The 22,478-nt window shown below is 41.0% G+C and overlaps 1 gene segment (V, D, J or C); it reads left to right on the plus strand.

The window, feature by feature from the left end:
* Nucleotides 1-13,345: 13,345 nt before the first annotated feature.
* On the plus strand, nucleotides 13,346-22,272 carry LOC144673830 (T cell receptor alpha variable 18-like). The segment is given in 2 exon segments: nucleotides 13,346-13,376; nucleotides 21,950-22,272. Coding segments are annotated over 2 exon segments (354 nt in total).
* Nucleotides 22,273-22,478: the final 206 nt, after the last annotated feature.

Below are 22,478 nucleotides of genomic sequence, written 5' to 3' on the forward strand. Positions count from 1 at the left end.
GAACTTTCATTGTATCCCACCCATTGTTGCTGCTCTTTGTGTCACAAACTGTGCTATCTCCTGAGTAAGCAGTCATTCGCTTTAAGAACCTTGCTCATTGTGTGATATGAATCACATTTCATATAAAGGACATGGTGTTGGGGGCGTCTGTTAGCTACGTTGGCTGGATAGCTGGCGTGTGTTATACAATGACACGACAGCATCGGTTCAATCCCCATCCCATATAAAACCCCACCTTGTTTATTACCGCTCCTTCCTTCAGCCACTACAAAAACTTTATTCCTCTCACACCCACATGTTCCAATCGAACAGAACAAAATCCAATGCAAACCGAAAAAGTAACGGCATGCAAACAATAATGAAGTAAATAATAACGAAAATTACATCTCAATAAATTATGTTGCCTTCACAGCCGATTCTGCATTTGGACACATTGCATTTCACACAATTTTAAAATGCCAAGGAAGTTGCTGATCAATAACAGCACAAGCTCTCTATTTCTTATGGGTTTTATTGATACAAACTTGGTTGTGGAAAGCTCCACTTGTGGAGAGCTTTATGAATCAAAGTGCCTACATCACCTGTTCCTCCAAAGCAGGCCCCACATACGATTTGTTCCGTATCAAATTGTTCATATTTTGTGGCTTAAAATGTCACTCTAAAAATGAGTGATATCTAACTTCTTTGCAGGAATCAGTGCTAACTGGTTTCTCCGTGCCTGTAGTGAGCCTGTTCCATGGATTGAGAATTCACACACGAAAACTTAGTTTTTACAGTTTGGTTCAGGTTTCTCCCATTTAAGTACAGAAGTTCTCCTTTAGTCCTCCTGTTACGGGCAATGTGGCAAAACCTGTCGTGTTCTAATTTACCTATTCCGTGAGTTATCCTAACAATAAAAACAGGAAGCATATCACCTCTCTTTAGAAATGAATGGGGGTCAGTAACCAATTCAAGGTAGGTTACGTTTGTAGACGAAACGATTTTGGTGTGGGTGATGGTCTGCAAAGTTGAACAGGATTAGCTGCAGGAGAATCTAACGACTTTACAATTGGCAAACACCAGGTGTCATTTTCAATGAGCACATTCCCAATTTACGTAATCATTTCTCAAAATCCATTTCAAACCATCCTTTTAAATAATTCTGCTGACACTCCTCTGTTTGCACTCAAAATCTTGAATACCCCGTGTGGTGTAGAACTGCATGAAATACTCGAAGTGGGGTGACACCAGCGATTTATGAAGTGGCCGGATTAAGTCACAATGTTGTCTCAGTTTTGATCTTCCAATGCGTTCCAAAGTCTGATTATCTTTACTCGTTGCTGTCAATCGGCACATCCAGGTCTCACTCGTTTGTCATCAAACAAATTTGTTGGCCTCCCAATGATGTGGGGTGTCGAATTGCACAAAATATTCTAAGTGGCGTTACACCCATGAATTCCAGATCAAAATAACGAAATGCATAAATAACACTCTAATAATTTCGGTTCTGAGATTTTCCACAACTACCTTAAATCTTTCTCTTTTTGCTTCATCCAAGTGATTTATTTTTCATTCGTTCATTGCATATGGGGGTCACTGGCTAGACAAGCATTTATGACCCATATTAAGAGGGCATTTAAGAGCCAACCACGTTGCTGAGCGGGTGTGAAGTTACATGCAGGCCGGAGCAGGTGAGTAGATTACTTTCTCTAAAGGACCTGAAGCAGATCACGACAACGGCTTCGGCATGGCAGTGAAATATTACTTGAATTCAGGTTTGCCATGGTCGGGATTGAAGCCATGTCCCGAAAGCTTTGGCCTGGGCCTCTGGAATACTAACCCATTGACAACTCCACTATGTCACCACCCAGGGCCGCTATGTGAATCATGATTTGAGGTATGATTTGAAGGCCTAGTGCAAATCCCCCTGACATTCACTGTTCTTCAGAGTTCCTACAGTTTCTCCACCTAATAATAGATTCCTGATATCATTCTTTTAAACCTGCTCTGAACTTCCTGAAGTCCTGCCCACCCCTCAAAAAGTGAAAAACTCTGATATGAATAAACCACTCCAGCTGGTTTCCATTCAATTATATGTACAGGTTTTGTCTTTCTGCCTCTTTCCTGTCTCAGTTTGTAAAACCACTGTATGTATTTCAGTAGTCTTCTCAAGATTTTCCTGCCATTTTCAAACATTTGAAAACGTGGATTCAGGAGCCACTTTGTCCCTGCTCCCTGTTTAAATCTGCATTACTTTCTCTGTATTGCAGGTCTGGAACTTCACACCGTAATGGCATAATTCATATTCTTTGTATTAAATCGGATCTGTCAGGTGTTCCTCAAATGTCACGATTCCCTCTCTGTCCTCGTGAAATGCGCTGATATATCTCTCATTATTGATTATTTTTATAGGATTCATGTCATCTGGAAACGTTGAAATTATGGTCTGCATACCCAGATCCATGGCATAAATAAATGCCAAAGAACTGTGATGCGCAGCAAACGTCCCAGAGAACATCACATCATTCCTTTCCCGGCCTGAAAACAGCAGTTGACCTCTCTACTCTGCTTTCTGCCTCTTAGTCCAAAGCTTTTCCTGCTATCCATTTCATCACATGGGATTCGAAACTGGCATCAAGTCCATTGTGCAGTGTTTCATTAAACGCTCCTGTTTTTCAAAGGAAACTCGGTGCAGTAGGATTTGTGGAATGATAGAATAGCAGAAGAAAAATTAGGTCGTTATTTCCAAAGTGAACGATCTGTTTTATTTAAACCAGTTAGTATCACATCCGTCTCAATCTCCACCTCGGACTTTCCATTTTCAGGCTGGTTATCAATTGCGTGATCAATCGGAGGCCTGCCATATTGTACGGTTGCTCTCCGGGCATCTTGCTTCATCCAAAACAGAATTCGAGCTCATCGTTATTCGAAAGCATTTTATTAAGTATCCGCATTTTGAATATGATGCATGAGGTAATTAAACAGGCAAGAACTTTACCCCTGAAAGGGGGCCGCCGAAGATGGTGGCAGAAGGCTCCTGCTGTCGAGGCGAATGGTTAGAAAGCCATTGTTCGGTCTGTTTCATTTTCAAGAAGGGGGAAGGCAAAATGGATGGCTTTGGGGAATTCTAACCTTTCCAAAGTGATTTTTGTTTTCCTCTCCGTGAAATCAGTTTTCATTTGCAGAAGTCCTGTTCATTCTAGTTATTTGCTTATGGACGTAGAATTAAAGCAGCAGGGACACAATAGATTGTGAAACTTTCCTTTTACCCGTACCCATTTTACGGGTCATCCGTTTTAATTTTTCATTTTCTTTGCCCCCGTTCTCTCAATACAAATGTTTTTTACTTTATTTTTCAATTCCCAGCACTATTAGTCCAATCTTAATTGGCTTCAGATCAATTTCTCTGTGAAGTATATGCGAATGTCTTTATGATTTAAAGGTGTTTTTTTATTCTTCCACACCACTGTGCATGTTGACCGTTTCCTCCTCCAAAAGGAGAATGCTACATATGCTGGAAACCTGAAAAAGAAAACAGAAAATTTCGGGGTAAGCATTCAGAACTTTGGGCAGCATCTTTCTGGAGAAAGATATAGAGTAAAACATTCAGATCTGTGACGCTTCATCGGAACTGGAAAAAGTTACAGATGTAATAGTTCCTAAAAACATGAGGGGTGGGCCAAGGGCTCAAGGAAGGCCTGTGATAGGTTGGAAGAGAGGAGGGATTGAATACCAGAAATAATACTCATCCAGGGCGAAAGTTAATGGAGATGGGAGAAGAAAAGATTGATATAAACAAAAACATAAATGTGCCTCGAACTAGGGTCACGCCAGCTGAAAGAAAAATAACGTCAACGAAACACAAATAAATAATGATAGAGAAAAGTGGGCACACCATAAACTTTGAAGAAACGAAATTTGGGATTAAAAAAGGAAATTCATTTTGAAGTCCAGAAGGAAAATTGAGGTAGCAAAACCTGAACTAGAATTCCAAGGTTAGAGGGCATGAGAGAAAAGAGAATGAGAGTAAATGAATAGTCAAAAAGACAGAAAAGTTCAGAGAGGAACGCATTGAAATTCTATCAGGGTTTGAAAGTTCCCAGGCTTCAAACAAGGAGGTTCTCCCCCATCTCCACGCCAGCTGAAATTTGTGCAATTCAAAAGTCTTAAAAATGGGTTGAGAAAACTTCTTCCATACCCAACAACCATCCTGATGAAAACTGACTTCCTCTTATTTCGTTTCCATTTCTAGGCCATTATCCTACATTCTCCCCATATAGTCCTTGAGATGGTTGTGATTATCTGCCTTGTTGAAACGCTTTGTTGTTGGTACGCCCACAGCGCTGTTAGGGAGAGGGTTCGTGTCATCATTAATAACTGGAGATCCATCTATCTCTGCCTTGAACATGCTAAATCAGTCAGTTTCTATAGCCTTTACTTCCCCCCACCCCCCTCCCCCATCCCCCAACCGCTCTCCGACCAAGGGCCTGAACACTCCTTTCAAGTGAAACAGCATTTCACTTGCACTTCCCTCAATTTAGTCTACTGCTTTTGCTGCTCCCAATGCGGTTTCCTCTACATTGGAAAGACCAAACGCAGACTGGGTGACCGCTTTGCGGAACACCTTTGATCTGTCCGCAAGCATGACCCAGACCTCCCTGTCAATTGTTTTTTCAACACATCACTCTGCTCTCATGCCCATATGTCCGCCCTTGGCTTGCTGCATTGTTCCAGTGAAGCTCAACGCAAACTGGAGGAACAGCACCTCATCTTCTGACTAGGCACTTTACAGCATTCCGGACTGAATATTGAGTTCAAGAACTTTAGATCATGAACTCTCTCCTCCATTCCCATCCCCTTTCGGATCCCACTTTTTCCAATAATGTTTATATATTTTTCGTTTCCCACCAATTTGCATTATTTTTAAATGTATTTCCATCCATTGTTTCTTCTCTACCTTTTATCCTATTTCGATCCATTCCCTTCACCCCACCCCACCCTCTGTACCTTGCTCGTCCTGCTTTCTACCCTTAATATCACCATTAGCACATTTCTTAGATAATATCACCACCGTCAACACCTCTTTGGTCTTTTGTCTTTGACATCTTTCGGCAATCTCCACCTATCACTGGCCCTCTATCCAGCTCCACCTGTCCCACCACACACTACTACCCCCCTTAAACAAGCTTATATTTCACCTAGTTTCTATTTTTTCTTCTGAAGAGTAATCCGGACTCGAAACGTTAACTGTACTCCTCTCCGCAGATGCTGTGAGACCTGATGAGATTTTCCAGGTATTTTTGTTTTTGTTTTGGATTTCCAGCTTCCGCAATTTTTTGCTTTTAGCTTCTATAGCCCTCCGGAGAGAGAATTACAAAGATTCAGCAAGTTCTAAGTGAATGCAGTTCTCCTCTGACTTGAATTGCCCAACCTGAGGTTGTGTTTCCTGGTTCCAGACCGCCCAGCCCGAGTAAACATCCTTCCAACATCTATCGTTGACAATTTTCTTTCTCTCAATGGGATCACTTCTCACGGTTCTAACGTCTAGAAGATACAGTCCCAGTCTCCTCGATCTCGCTTCACAGGACAATCCCGCCATGCCAGGAATCATTCTGTTTTACTTTCGCAGTACTCCAAAAATGGAAAGTGTATCTTTCCTTAGGTAAGTAGACCAACGTTTGACACAGTACTCCAGGGGCAGCCTCAGCAAAGCTCTTTGCAACTGCAGAAACACTTTTTTACGCCTGTATTCAAATAATCTTGCAATAAATGACAACGTACCATCTGCCTTTCTAATTGCTTGTTGCACGTGCATGTTATCTTTCAGCGATTTTCAACGAAGACCCGGGTTTATTTGGACGGCAACACTTCTCCACCTATCACCATTCCAGAAATGCACTGCATTTCCATTAATGTTAACAAAGGGGGCATAACTTCGCATTTTCAAAATTTTATTTCTTGTACCTTGTTCTTGTCCACTCACTTCACCTCTCTAAATTCCCTTGAAGCCACTCTGATTTCTTCTCATAATTCACACTCACCTAAGTTTTATTGCTTCAGCCAATTCGGAAATATTACATTTGGGACACACGTACAAATCATTGATATAGTTTGTGAATAACTAGGGCCCAATCACTGATCCATGCAGTGCCCCAGTATTTACAGCCTGCCAACCAGAGAATGTTCTCTTATTCCTACTTTCTGCGTCCAGTTCGTTAACCCATCCAAAACAAATTGTCAATATTTTATCCCCCAAACCCATTTGCTTTATTTTTCGCTTGGAAACTGATCAAAACCCTTCTTAAAATACAAGGACACCACAACCACGGGTTCTCCCTTATCTACACCGCTAGTTACACCCTCAAATATCAACACAAATAGGGTTGTCAGACATGACTTCCCCTCATACATCCATATTGATTCAGATCAAACTGACGATTAAATTCTAATTGTTCAGTTATCACATCCTTTATAATAGACTCTAGAGTTTCCCTGACTACTGTTGCCAGGCTAACAGGACAGTCGTTTCCGTTTTTCCTGCCTCCTTTCTTAAATAGTAAGGCTAATTATGCCGTCCAATCTACAGGAACAATTCCAGAATCTATGGAATTTAGTGAGAGACCCACCAATACATCCAGTCTCTCTCTCGGCAGCTATTTCATCAGCATGGGAAAATAGATCACCAGGTCTGGAAATTTCATCAAATTTCAGTTCCACTATTTTCTCCAGTTTTTATGTAGTGTAACTAATTTATTTCAATTTCTGAACCTTGTTGTTCCCTTGGCTCTCTAGCATTTTAGGGAGACCTTTTGCATCTTCTTCCGTGAAGACAGACACAATGTATCAATCCATTTTCTCTGCCATTTCCTTATTACTTATCGTACATTTTCCTGTTCCTTCCTATAATTGGGCCCGCATTTATCTTTGTTAAAATGTTCCTTTTTACATACCTTTTGAAGTTTTAGTAATATGTTTTTTTTTCAAATGTTTCGCTCTAGGGTATTTTCCTATTCGATTTACACTTTTTACATCAGTTTCTCAGATCTCATTTCCTGCATTCTAAAATAATCCCAATCCTCAGGTTTACTACTTTTGGCAACTGCATTTAACTGCTCGTTCGATTAATACGATCCTTAAATTTTCTTTTAAGCATTGAATTGATTGCTCTCTGTGCCTCATAGGAATGGAAAATTATTGTGAACCATGTATTAATTATGCAACAGTTAGCCATTGCTTGCCTGCAGTCAAATCTTTTCATGTAGTTGACCAATAGACCAGAGCCAAATGCCCCTCATTCCTTCGCAGTTTTATTTGTTTAGAGAGAGATTAATTTTTTGAACTGCGCCACCTTCAAAATTAATGTAAACTTCTATAAAATTCAGTTCGCTTTCCGTAAAGACACTTCTCCAAATGCATTATTAATTTGCCCTTTACACTTGCAGAAAACCACATCTAAAATGTTCTGTTATCTCTTTGATTCCTCAAGAAAATGTTCTAGATAAACCATCTCACATACACTTCAGGAATAAGTCCTTCACAGCACTTGATATAATTAGATTTACCCGTTTTACATGTAGATCGGAGTCACCCATGATTACCACATTACCCTTGTTACATGCAACTATAATTTACTATTTTATACCTCGCCCTACATTATAACTACGGTTTGTTGGCCTATAAACAAGTCAAACCAGTGCCTGCTGCCGCTTGCTGTTTCCTAGTTCATCTCACACCGATTCTACATCTTGATCTTCTAACATAAGAACTTCTCTATTCCTACTCCAGGAAGAAATGTTTGTTTCTCAGTCTTGTAAAGTTAAACTTGCTGACCTGTGAGACATTACAAGACAATCACTATCAGACAAACACTACCAGTGGGAAAAGCAGCTCCAGTACTGCCTTTTGAGCCTGGGAGAAACAAAATCCTTTCTTTTTGGAAACTCTGCAGGGATAAATAATAGATTGGAGATTTGTATCTTGACGGTTGCCCAATCGAATGGGCGTTATGGCAGTCACTAAGGAAAGAAGAAGGATGGACAGTTTACGTGCTCGTTACTGATAAAACTGGGAGTAAAGGGCCATTGGACATTTTAATAAATTATCGATTGGTCAATAAGTTGTTAATGATGTAAAAGCATGTCCGCAATTGCAAAACTAATGCACAAACTCTATAATACATTGGAGAGACTGGCTGCAGTTTCGAAAAGCAAGCAATGCAATTGAAGAAAGGAGAGAATCCAAACGCGCAGTAGTCGGAGACCCCAGTGATTTGTCAGGAGAAGCCATCTTGCAGAGGGAGACCATCTGAGCGTATAAAAGGGAAACTATAAATATGGACAGAAGCTGGCCGCATCGGGAGATTCGTGACTAATGGTCAATAACAAATTTGAACTCGATATTTTTGATGAATTTACTTGCTGGAAGAAAAGAAGAAAGTAGCTTTTAGTAATTAATGTACTTTCTCTTTTTTTACCCAAACTTTCAATCTGTAGTACTTTTCTGTAATCCGTTTAAGAAGACCAGAAAGTCACTAAGCACAATGACTTCTTGAGTATGCCTTCAATTTTTTTCCGTTGTAATTCGCGGATCTAATGGAACGTTAAACCGTCTCATGACCTCCCTGAATTGACCTTTGTTAATAACAATAAAACGACACTTTAAAACTAAAGGGGGAAAATTGTGTTTGAACCAGTAACTAAGTATGGAACAGAATCTTACCTTTAAATAAAAGTTGGTTTGCGAAGTGATGTTAGTGCAGCTTGTTAGGCATAACAAAACATGTGGTGTTATGCCATAGGCCATGGCATGCTAACAAGGCTCAGCTGCGACACGTCAGCCAGTTTTCTGAGGATGACACACAATAAGTTTCGGTAGAAAGAGATATATAGGAAAATATCACAAATGAGTAATCGGGAGTATGCAGATTCCAATTGTCAGTAGAAAGAGATTAAGGAGTATGTAATTATGCAGGAAAGTTATGAATTAAAGGAACGAGTGGCAGACAGCAGATTCTGCAGGAGCATGTGCAGTTACAGAATTTCAGTGTTGTCAACGAGTGGTACATAGAGAAATCTGTGTTTGGAAATAGGTTAACAATCGGTGATAGTGAATGCTACAAGCTTACTGCGATGGGAATTCCATTGAAGTATGTGTGCCCGTTCCAGCTTCTCAGATGAGCTGGGACTCTTTTACTATTTGTAATATAGCCTTACATGTCTTTCTAAAATAAACCTGCGTAACCCAGGGCCTTTAAAACCAACACTTGTCACAAAAATAATAATATATGCATAGTGCAAGTAAGATTGCGAGTTTTGTGCTTAACTTGCTGACGTGCAAGCTTTGCATGGACGGTGCAACTGAGATCAGGTGAAGCCCAATATTCCAGCAAAATCCAAACATGTCTTCTTCTGAAATATTGAAAAAGTGAATTTACATAATGCAGAATTGCACGATACATCACATGAGGGATAGGTAGCTGTACGGACCATGACAAGTCATGTTTTAAACAGAGAGCACAGAATCTAATTGTGCTTTAACAATAAGCTTCATAGGTATTGTATGGCCTGTCAATATAGTAAACTAACTTCACCATCGACCTTTGCTACAGTAGAGAGAGACCAGCCAATGGAAATAGGAACCCATTCTAGCTTTGATAATATGTCGCAGCATCAGAAGTAGGATCTACGATCAAAGACAGCTGACCATTTTGGGTAATTTAAGAGAATATGCCACTTCATATTTTTCATGAGCACCTGCGGATGCAATACATCTGGAATCGGATCTTTCCCCCCTCAAGAATGCCCTATTTCGCGTTTCTTTCTATGCCAACTGCAAAAGAAAGGTAGAAATTGAATACGTTAGTCCTTGTTCATCGGTAAAAATTGGGGCAAAATATATATCAATAAGACTGTCATTCCAATGTATGTGGTTATGTTGCTTATTTTTTTCGTGGACCTATCGGCACCTTAGTTGTTATTTTCGAGTTTCTATATCCTTTGATACTCAGGAGAAAGAGACTCCACGTTCACCTCATTGCGACAGTTCATACAGCAACAAGGAAACAATATTCCCTGATCAGGGCCAAATCCGGGTGGAAGGAGTGGGAGCACCGCATAATAACATGTTTAGTTCAATAGCAGAGGGCTTGTTCAGCCAATAACAGCATCGAGTGTGTTAAACATGAACATGAAGTGACCCGTGAGGTGAAATAGTGCCACAAGCTGAGGACGTATAACTTTCAATTTCCAAAACCCACCAACTTGATCAAAGCGGCTCCTCTGAAACATTCAAGGCAAATATTGGTCCTTTGTCAGGTGCCGTCCCAGAGCTTTACACAGTCCTCCAAGCGTGATCTAACCAGGCCTTTGTATAGCTATAGCAAACCATTCCCCCATTTCTATAAGAGCCTCTGGAACAGGTTCTAGCTGTGAAGAGCCGTAAGGACTAGAAACGTTGACTCTGTTTCTCTCACTACAGATGATGTCAGACCTGATGAGCTTTTCCAGCTTTTTCTGTATTTATTTCAGATTTCCAGCACCGCCAGTATTTTGCTTTTATCCTAGTCTCACCCATTTGGCTGACTTTGGTTCCATTTCCAATTGGAAATTTGGTGAATGCCTGTTGTGTAATCAAAATTTTTTTAAAAACGCTAGGGTGTATAGATATGTTAATTTTCACTCTATTTGTCTGATAATTAAATATGTAGTGACATTGTTAAAACTAAGAATGATAAGAACTGTAGCTGGCTAGATGCGAACCAATTTAGGGAAACCAGCGTGTGCTTGCAATTCGCCCTCTAGACCACTCGGCCGCTAGCAGGGGGCACTGGGTTAACATCACTGTTGTTTGTATAAATTCATAGGTGCCGACATCAGACGGTTATTCAGCATGTCGTTCCTGCAGCAATTCAAATTTGTATTGTATATCTTAATTTTCCCTGTCAAAATTAAACACCACTGTATTCAGTTCAAGCTGTCACTTAGTCACTCGAAGTGGCTGTTGCAGTGCCCAAAGGAAAACCACCTGAAAGTTTGGCATCGGTGGGATTCAAGTCCACGCCTCCGTAAAAAAAACTAGAGTCTTGAAGTATTTGACTACCCTACAGCACTGGCAGTGCTACTTAATCATGTCTTTCACTGGTCTTGTCACGGAAATGGAACAGAAGCAAAGGACTCGGAATGGACCATATGAATCTCAAACCAGCTCCGTCAGTTAATCAAATCATCCTCCACGTTGTGACAAAAATAAATAATCTCCACTCGAAAACACAATGTGCTGCAGTGAATGGCTGGCACCATTTAAACTGTCATTCAACTGGTCTGGTTGCAAATCTCCTGCTAGAAATGGCAAGAAAACCTATCACTGAATTCTCTCCGGGTCTTGACATCAGAAGGGGGAGTGTGCCTTTCGTCCACCGTGCCCAGGGAGGTCAATCAGCTGGACTAAGGCGTGTATACAGTCTCAAAGCAACGAGGAATCGCTTGTATGTGTATCGTCACTTCTCAAACTAAAGCTAAATAATACTCAGGAGTGAGAATTTTGGTTCATTTTCCCAGAATGTCTCTGGCCCGTTTTTCTTGTTCTGAATGCACTTAGCTCATCACTAAAAGGTACAAAAGTGGTGGTACCTTTTCTGCAACATTCACTTTCATTTCTGCAAAGTTATATCAAAATTTTCATCATCATTTATGGAGAAATGTTACTGGAACCGTACTGTAGCCGCTGGGTATTTCGCTTTAGAGCCTTGTCAGAGTACCTTAAAATATTTCATTCCATCCGTCCGGCAGCAGCTGTGCTCTTCTGTTTTTTTCCAATTAGTATAATTAATGGAAAAAAGGATCTAATTATTTCCCCGGAACCTGGCATCATGTTTAAATATTTTCATCTTTGAGCGGTGTCCAGAGTTGAATCAGGTCTTCTGAGAGAAATGCACGGGCCAGCAAAGGGCCTGGTTTTCGCCATTTATTATCCGGTCCCTGCTGCTACCGGGGCTCCAGGTAAAGTATTGTAGTTAGTTAGTAGTTAGTAGGGAATAATCTTTTAGGTATATAATTGTTCTCGTTTACTATTAGCGCTTCTCCGTGGTAATGTTACGTTGTCTACACTTCAAGTGGAACATTTAATCACTTTAAAGGGAAGCGGTCTTCTTTCCAATCAACATAACTTCTCCCCTTTTACACAATCATTTTCTCCACTTTAATGATGCTGATTCTCCATTTTAACAAACTAATTTCTCCAATTTACTGATACAAGTTCTTCCCTATAGCAGTGTCATCGCATTACATGTATATCTCTCGCCATTCAGTACCAATTTCTACTTTAATGTTATGCCAATGTACATGGAGGTCTGTGGATTTATTTTAGATTTACCGTGAGTTAATTATCACACTTATCTAAATGTGAAACAGTTTGGTTTTTGACAGTGAATATCTGTTCTCCAAATATGAGCCACCAATTTAAAATATTTAATTAACGGCTTAATTGAAAGACAAAGAATTGTTGACAGAAATACATGCGACATTGCAAGCAGCCATTTTATGGATATTTTTCGTTTTTTAGGTGGTGAGCTACCTTCTCAAACCGCTGCAGACCACGTGCTGTAGGTACACCCACAGATCTTATTATTCGTTATTCATTCATGGGGTTTGGGGTTCGCTGGCTGAGCCAAAATTTATTGCCCATCCCTAATTGCCCTTGAGAAGGTGGTGGTGAGCTGCCTCCTTGATCCACTGCAACCCATGTGTTGTGGATACGCCCATAGTGCTGTGAGTAAGGGAGTTCCAGGATTTTGATCCAGCGACAGTGAAGGAACGATGATATATTTCCGAGTCAGGATGGTGAGTCACTTGGAGGTGAACTCCCAGGTGGTGGTGTTCCCATCTATCTGCTGCCTTTGTCCTTCTAGATGGTAGTGGTCGTGGGTTTGGAAGGTGCTGTTGAGGAGCTTTGGTGAATTCCAGCAGTGCATTATGTGGATGGCACACACTGCTTCTACAGTGGGTCGGCGGTGGAGGGAGTGAATGTTTGTGGATGTGGTGCCAAACAAGCGGGCTGCTTTGTTCTGGTTGGTGTCAAGCTTCTTGGGTGTTGTGGGAGCAGGTAAGTAGGAAGTATTCCAACACACTCCTGACTTGTGCCTTGTAGATGTTGGACAGGTTTTAGAGAGTCAGGAGGTGGATTATTTGCCGCACCATTCCTAGAAGCTAATCTATTTGGAAAAGAGCTACAGGATTTTGATTCAGCGACAACGAAGGAACAACAATTTATTTCGATGTAATGGTGATGTGCGGCTTGGAGAGGAACCTGCAGGTGGTGGTGTTCCCATGCATCCGCTGCTCTTGCCCTCCTAGGTGGTCGAATTCGCAGGATGCTGTCGAAGGAGCGTTACTATGAAATTTGTAAGTCGTAGACATTGTTGACCCTGTGCGTCGCTGTTGGATGGAGTGAGTGTTGAAGTTGATGAATGTGATGTCAATCAAGCTGGCTGACTCGTCTCGGCTGGCGTCGAGCTTCTTGAGTGTTGTTGAAACTGCACACATCCAGGCAATTGAAGAGTATTCCATCACACACCTGACTTGGGCATTTCAGATGATCGGCATGTTTTGGGGTGCCTCAGAGTTCTCAGCCTCTGACCTCCTCTTGTAGCCACAGTATTGGCAGAGCATTTCAGTTTCTGTTCAAATGTAAATCCCAGAATGTTGATTGAGCGATGGTAATGCATTGAATGTCACAGGGAATATGGTCAGTTGGAATCTCTATAATAGGATTTGATAATTGTCTGGCACTTGGCATCAATATTACTTGTCGCTTATCAGCTCAAGCCTGAATACTGCCCAGGCTGCATATGGACATGACTGCTTCAGTATCTGAGAGCTTGACAATGCTACTGAACATTGTGTATCATATGTTAACATTCCCACTTCTGGCGTATTTACCTAACTCAGACTTCAGTGTTTCTGTTCTCAGTCTCGAACTAATACAAATGTGGGTCAGACCGCGTAGGAACGGACGGTGGATGCCCCCTGTTAAAGGATATAGTGAACCAGATGGAATGTAAAACAATCATGTCGTTTCATGTTGATTGTTATTGAGACTCGCATTTTTTTCTTGATTTATTAATTACTTGAACTTAAATTTACCCAGCATTTGTCATAGAATTTATAAAGTAATGCATCTGGAGCATTACTGCATTACTCCAGGCTTATGGATTACTGTTCCGGTAACAGAGCAGAAAATAATGAAGGCATTAAAGTCTTGGAAATTAACCTTTGAAATGGCTGAACAAGCCAATTAATTGAATAAGGCGGCGTCTAAACGCTGCCTGCTCAAGGGAAAGTAATGATGATCAACAAATAATTGGTTGCCAGCGAAATTCAGATCCAAAATAAAAACACACAAACATTTGTGTTAAGCTGCATTCCTTTTGACAATCCTTGAATCGGAGTTTTATTGTATTTTTCATTTCAAAATTAACTGTAGAACTAAATTGATCATTTATCCTGCCATACAGTGCAGTCCTGAGAGAGTGTTGTATTGTAGGAGGGCCCTGCCCCAGAATGAAATATCAGCCGCTGTGAGTTCCGATGGTTCAGATCCACAACAAAAATCCTAGGTAACTATCAGGAGAAGCCCCAGGAGTTAACGCCCCAGAAGTTAGCACCCCAGGAGTTAACAACCCAGGAGTTAAGACTGTGTCATTACCAATGCATCCTCTGCACAGTCATAAATCGCTCATTGCCCGTTGGTTTCTCTCTGTTTTGGAATCTTTTCAACCAAGTTGATTGCCAATTTTTCCAGCAGTGAACTGCTGAACAGTAAATAATTTAGGGAAGGCGTTTTAGATCTGCATGTTGATATAATTCGTTCCATATGCAAATAATGCTGCTATTGTCGTGTAAGTTTCCACTGTTGTCTCCGGTTTTTGTATCATTACTTACACTCTTGAATATCTCCCATAATGTGTTAAGATGTTATTTTTCGCTTCTATTGGATATTCCATATTCGTATCATTGAGTTTTTGTTGTTTCCTTGGTCTCTTTATGTTTAATTGTAATATTACACAGCCCGAAGTGATTGACACTTATTATTTATAATGCGGATGGTTACTATAAACACAGAAACTAGTGTCCGCAGCTTAGGCAATAAGCTAGGCATCACGTGTCAAAGGTGTAAAGTTCATAAGAAACCTGAAAAATAGACGAATTTCCTGGGGCACAGATCAGTAACACTCCTTTTCTAGCCCTCTTACTAACATTCACCTTCTTTCTCTCTCCTTCACTTTCTTCCTGTCTCTCTGTTACAGCTAACTTGTCAGTGGCTGTGATCCTGTCCCGCGGAAGATGTGGTCTGTCCAGATGTATCACTTACTACCTGGTATCCATGGCAGTGATGGATTTCCTTGTCACAGTTACCTCCGTGATATTAAACGGGATTGCTGGGATTTATTTCCCGGTTAGTTTCCTGAGCGTCACACCGGTGTGCAGTTTCAGGTTTGCCCTAAATTATGCGATCATAGACTGTTCAGTGTGCTTCACGGTCACTTTCACCTTTGATAGATTTGTGGCCATTTACTGCCAGAGGCTGAAAGTAAAACATTGCACTGTGAAGACGACGGGCCGGGTCGTCGGAATAGTTTGTTTACCGAGTTGTTTCAAAAATACCTTCCTATATTTGATATATGAACCTTTGTATACAGTTAACAAAATACCCTGGTTCTGCAGCATAAAATTAACATTTTTTACGTCAACTGCATGGGCTGCATTTGACTGGATTCACCACATTTTAACTGCTTGTCTCCCATTCATTCTGATCTTGTTGCTCAGTGCTCTGACAGTCAGACACATTGTCGCTGCCAATAGAGCCCGCAGGAGACTCCGGGCCCAGAGCGATGGGGAGAATCAGAGTGACACAGAGATAGAGAAGCGGAGGAAGTCCATGGTTTTACTCTTTGGCATCTCGGGCAGTTTCATCCTGTTATATGTATTAGTTCTTATAACGTTCCTCTATGTGCGAATCGAGAGTCTTAGATATTTCTCATGGTCAAATATCAATGAATCGAATTCTATTCTCGACGAAAGTAGATTCATGCTTCAGCTGTTGAGTTTCTGCACCAACCCGTTTTGTTATGCAGGGACCCAATGTAAATTCAGAGAAGAGTTAAAGATTGCGGTAAGATATCCAGTGAGTCTAATGGTTATTTTTTTTAAAACGGTAATGTATGAATGTAGGTTCCACCCAGAGTGCCGCAATCCCCACAACACGTAGGGCATTGAGGGAGATCCCATATCTCCTCCAGCAGGAACAAGGAGCGAACCCCGTGCTGCTTTCACCAATCTGATCCCCACAGGCCATCCAACCAGATAAGACAATGGATTGTTACCCCCGTCCGACAAACGGTCTGAGTTATTGTGCAAGCCATTCAACTTTACATGAATGAAATACAGTTCGTGATTAAATTTCCTGCTACAAATTTTACATTTTAACCATCAGGCTCAGTGGACACTTCACCCCTTTCTTTAACTCGGCTCTCATTCTTCTCTTTGTTCCAGTATTTAAAAAAATGGATTAGCGCAGGAACTGGATAACTGAATCATAACTCATTTCTTCAGGAGGATAACTGTGGAATCACTGAAATCAGAAAAAGAAAGCAAAATACTGCGGATGCTGGAAATCAGTAATAAAAATAGTAAGTGCTGGGAAAACTCAGCAGGCCTGGCAGCATTATTGGAGGGAGGAACATAGGTAACATTTCAAGTCCATTATGACTTCTTCAGAATTGAAATCCGAAACAGGGAAATGAACAACATTGTCCATTCAGACAGAGGATGGCTATATAATACAACAAATATAACAGGGTGAAACTGCCCGAGATGGCGAAGAGTAAAGCAAGGAACTTCCGCTTCTCCATCACTGGGTCACTCTGATTCTCTCCAATACTCTGTGCCTGGAGTCTCCTGCCGCTAAAATGTGTCTGACGGTCAGAGCATTGAATAGTGAAATCAGAATGAATGGGAGACAAGGGGTGAAAATAGACCGAATCCAGTCATATCCGGTCCCTGCAGGAGCCGTATAAAATGTGAATCGTCTGTGACAGAAACAGGGTGTATTGTTAATTATGTACGTTCGTTCATAACGAAATAAAGTGCTATTTTACCCAGAGCACAGTGCAGAAACGATTCCTATAACAGTCATAGGCATCATCTCGGTGAAATATTTATTTTCACCTTTGGCAAGAAATGGCCATAAACAGATCAAAGGGGAAAGCGACCGTGAATCAAGTCGAACTGTCAATGGCTGCCAAAGTTAAGGCAGCACTAAAACTGCAAACTGGTGTGATAGACGGGGAGCTGGATGGAACATAAATTAGAACAATACAGTTTAATATTACAGCCAAGACCATGCCGAAGAGACACAGCCATGGACACCACGTTAGAAGAGACAGATCTTCTTTGAGACTGGAACACAATCACTGCTAAGTTAGCTCTAATAGCAGGATATGGAGAGGCTAAGAAAATGTCTGTGTGCGACAGAGTGAGAACAGTCAATTTACTGTTTTCAATCCTAGCAAAAGTGACGGGGAGAGAGAGAGTGAAAGGGAGGGAGGGAGAGAGAGGGAGAGAGAGAGAAATAGAGAGAGAGAGGAAGAGAAAGGGATAGAGTGAGTGCTGCAAGCTATTGAAAATTGTTTCTGCACTCAATATCGTAATTTCAATGAACAGAAGGCAGGTCAAAGGCAAGGTAATGAAAATGCGATAATCAGACTTAACTAAGAACAAGAGGAACAGAAAACACACCGAAACCAACATGGGAATGTAAAATAAAAAACTAGAAATGACAATTCAGCACACAATAAGGCAACACATGGAAGCGGGTGAATAACACAATAGCCAATGTAGAAAAGAAGAAAAACGCAGATTATGTCTCACGGAGAATCAAAAGTTTATCCTTCCAACAAATTACCGTAAAATAATTCACTGTTAATAAAGCTGGTGTTCAAATTTCTCAAACATATCCTCAAACAGGGGGAAGTGAATGGACAAGTACCGTTTCTCTGACTTTCCAGAGGAAATGTTGCGAAGGGCGCATTTGTAACTCTGAGCCCTTCACCTGACAATCGGTATCTATATGGTTCATTGGAATTGGCAGATGATGAGGTCCAATTTGAAGAAAGAATCTCCTACACTGCAGGACTTTCTGTCAACTTTAATAATGTCCCTTCAATAAATAAATTCATTAAATTCGCTCGGGAACGATTCAAAGGTTCGATTCTCAATCAATCATTATTTAACTTTTTCTCCCGTTCTATAAGTGAAAGGCACAATAGGACTGCATATTCAACGTGACGACAATGTGATAATTTACCCACAATAACAGTGGTAACAATACAATGGGTCCACATTTGTACTGTCTTAACATTGTGTTAATTCACCCACGGGAACAGTGCCAACCATAGAAGCCCTTGACCTTATCATTGTGATAACATGTGTGGCAACTTCCCTTCAGTAACAGCGCCATTAACACAACAAAGCTCCATTACTCTGTGTTAAGATAATGATAACTCACCCACTCTAACAATGTCAATAGTACAATATAATTACATCTACTTATTGCGATGACAGTAGTGAATGGCAAGGAATTATATAATTAACACAATGGAATGGTATCAGTCTCAGGGAGATACTATAAATTTAAACGAGAGACATTATACAGGTAATGTCAAGAAACCATGCTGGTAAAGGGGACAAAATTAAAGGGGAAATATAAGCCATTAATACCGAGAAAATAAATTGACTGAAGTGCGAAGTTAAAATAGCGAATTAATCCATAAAGGTGGGAAAATGGTCGTGTAAAAAACTGAAATTATGCCAGTTAAGTGACATAAAATATAATGGTAAGGGGGGAATATGTACCTCGTGATACTGGAGAAAGGATACGTGCATCACTGAGATGCGCTAGAGGCAAAATTGCAGAATTCTTGCTCCCAAACAATGATTCTTGCAGCTGCTGACCGGCTACACTATTTTACCTGGAACCCCAATAGCTCCAATGACGGGATAGTAAGTGGCAAATACCCGACCGTTTGGTACTCTGTGCATTTCTCCCAGAAGCCCTGAGCACGTTCTGCAATTCACCGAAAATGTTCACATTTATACCTGCTGTTAGGGTCCAGGGAGATAATCAATTGGTTTGACATTTTAAATTAATTAAAGTTATTGCAACAAACGAATTCATGCAGCTGCCGCTGGGCTGGTCTTTCTGTTTTGATGGGACGTGTTTTTCCAGGGGACCTGATATAGTTCTAAAGTGAAATACACAGAAACTTCATAATGATACCAGTTGCAGTTTTTTATAAAATACTTCACTGCCTGGATTTTGGGGCCAGGCCAAATCACTAGTTTTCAGTCCTGAGCGTGCTGAGGAATGTTTTTGTTTTATATACAACTGAGCCGGATTCTCAGTCCTGTTCAATATTCAGTCGCTGTAGTTACGGAACACGTGCAACGTGGTTGCAAATATTTCTGAGACTTTACAGGCATTAAAAGGCACCTGGCTGTATCTTCATTGTCGACACACCCAGTTAAAACCTATTATTTTTGGTGTTAATAGGCTAAGTTCTTCATGAAAAGATTCAGTGCAGATTTTCCCAAGTTATTGTCGGCATGTTCAATGATGGCAGGTCCAGTTTATCATGAACATGTTCAGTAGAGTACAATTACGTTCAGTGGGAACATACCCAGTTCTTCATATTTGCCGCTGATATGTCTTTTTTGTGTATATTCAGTGCATTCTGGCCTAGTTCAGCATAGTTACATTCTGTTCCTACCTCATACTTCAATTCAGGATGGGCCAAGTCCCTTCAAGCAGCTTTCCATAGTTCTGGTTAGATCACATTCGGCATAGTGATGTCAATTGTGGTAAGATACAATTCTGTACGTTTACATTCAAAGCGACCTAATCCAGGTCCGGATCAGGTGCAGTGGGGTGAGCTGTAATTCAGACCGGTTATTTCAATGTGGACAGATGTAGTTCAGCAATCCTAAAGTCAGTGTGGATTTGCATAGCCTACATACTACGGTATTAAATTCACTGCACGTAGACGTAGGGACGCTTTTCCTTCTGTTTGATGGGAGGGGGTGACCTAGTACCTTTCAAGAAGGTTACATTTTGAAATAAGCCTTTATCCACATAAGAGATTAGCATGTAAAATTAAAGCGCAATGGAATTGAGGGTAATGTATTGAGATGGATAGAAAACTGGAAAAAAGGATAATCAATAGCGACTGTGAAGCTGTTGCAAGGGGTTTGGATACGGTGTGTAAGGAAGCTTTGCTGCAAATATATAAGACTTTGCTAACAACGCATTTGGAGTACTGTACTCAGTTTTCATCTACCTAACTGGGGCAGGGTACCTCTGCCATAGATTGTGGATACCAGGTTCACCAATCTCATTACAGCAGGGGAATGTAAGGCTGCGGGGGTGGCAGTGGTATTCGACGTGCACAGTCTTTGCTGGGCCTCTGGAGAACCAACCACTCAGATCATCAACATTATCTTCGTCTACGTCTTCTTCTTCATCTGCTTCTTCTTCTTCATCACCATCATTATCATGAATGAGTCAGCCTTGACCAATTGGGTTCGAGCTGACTGGTTTAAATTTCAAACAATTCTTGGCAGTTAACTGTCAGTCACCATCTTAGGTGCATTATTTATGGCAATGCCACTTGGCAACCAATCAGCGTTCTCCTCACATTCACTATAAATTGTCCGCCCACCCCTTTATGTTTTCATTCTTCCGAGTGTCCTGATGAGTGCAGGGCGATAAGCTTAGGCCTGTCTCTTTCTCAGAAATACTGAAGTTCTGTCCGACCAAAAAACAAAACGTATTCTTTCTGCATTGAGTAACGTTGACAAGTGCTGACTGTTATATATGAGTGGCTATTGGTGTCCATCACATAACGATGTTCATTGGCATCCATTCATGGCATTGATTAGTGCTGGCTGTTGAATTAGAATAACCATTTACCGCCATTAAAGTTAAAAAGTCATCGATTCCAAAGAAATAACAATGGACACTTGCGTCCCTTAAAGAATGGATTCAATGAAATTATAACGATCAATTGTATCTGTCAAGTAACAATGACCTTTGATGTCCATCAACTCTGAGGCCGGGCTATAGTTATGATTTGGAGCTTTTTTAAAATTTTGATTCGTTGACTTTGTTTGTCTGCCCCACCCCTCCCAGCATCGCACCTATTGGCTGCTTTAAGACGTCAAAAAGAGTAAACTGACATTTGCGATTGCCATGTTGCTTAGAAATCTCGGATTCATGCTCATGTGAAGGTAAACGCGGTAGTAGGAGGTCGCAAATATCTTGAATGTACACCGCATACTTCCGTACTGCATGAAATTGTCACACAGGATACAAAATCATGTTTTCTGATTGCCAGTGTTTCTCGTGGACCAGAATAGTATTCACCAAAGTGTTCTTTTTCCTCATAAATGTTCAAGCAAGTAAGTATTTCATGCGATTGTAACGCTTTTATTTTGTTAATTGAATTGTTATTTTTCCTGCAATCTTTCTTCACTCCATTGGTGAGGTGAGCTTCCTCGGCTTCGCTCACCGGTCAGTGAATGTCCGTACAGTATCTAAATTAGCCACAAGCTGATCTGTCATTGTCTCAGCGGGCCGGAGAAGAGCTTCTTTATTTCCTGCGGAAACGGTAGCCTTGGCTGATGAACACACCCAGAAGGAAATTGCACCGATGATGGCCTGGGATCAATTAACTGAGGGGCGAATTCGCTGGAGCTCCCTGTTTTTTGTTGTTGTTGTTCATACTCGAAATGCAGTCAACCGTCGTATTTAAGGGAATGATGTAACATGAGCCCGTGTGTGTGCACTGGAAAGCCTGTTTCGTCCAAACGAAAAAAAAAAATAAAAGTTGCATTGATAACATTCTGTTATTGTTTTCCAGATTACAGCCAACAGGATAGACTTTCCCAAACACTCTCAATTGTAGCAGTGAGTGAAGGAGATACTGCGGTGTTCTCCTGTATCTACCCAGCGACATACACAGCTGCTTACCTATTCTGGTACGTACATTACTCGGGAAAAGGCCTTCAGTATGTGCTGCTCAGACACACGGCTAGGAATGAAGAGAATGCACCAGCTTTTGCAAAGCGCTTTTCGGCCGTACAGGACAGGAGTAACACAAACATCCCTTTGAACATCACAGAGACCCAGCTCTCTGACTCAGCCGTGTATTACTGCGCGGCTATGAAGCACTACGTTACATAAACCCTTACCACTGGTACAAAAACTATCAGCTCCAGTTGTTGTGAATTTTCTGAATTCCCCGCTTCAATCAGCCGTTGTACTTCTGGCATTCCTTTACAGATTTGTGCACTCTGGCCTCAGAATCAGAAAATGTTATTTTACGTCCCAGTCTGGAGATTGCGTATATAATGTAGACTGGCGTTTCGGTGCAGAACTGTGGGAGCCTT

The sequence above is a fragment of the Cetorhinus maximus genome, unplaced genomic scaffold (genome assembly GCF_964194155.1).
Source record: "Cetorhinus maximus unplaced genomic scaffold, sCetMax3.hap1.1 HAP1_SCAFFOLD_487, whole genome shotgun sequence".
In the NCBI taxonomy this organism is placed as follows: domain Eukaryota; kingdom Metazoa; phylum Chordata; class Chondrichthyes; order Lamniformes; family Cetorhinidae; genus Cetorhinus; species Cetorhinus maximus.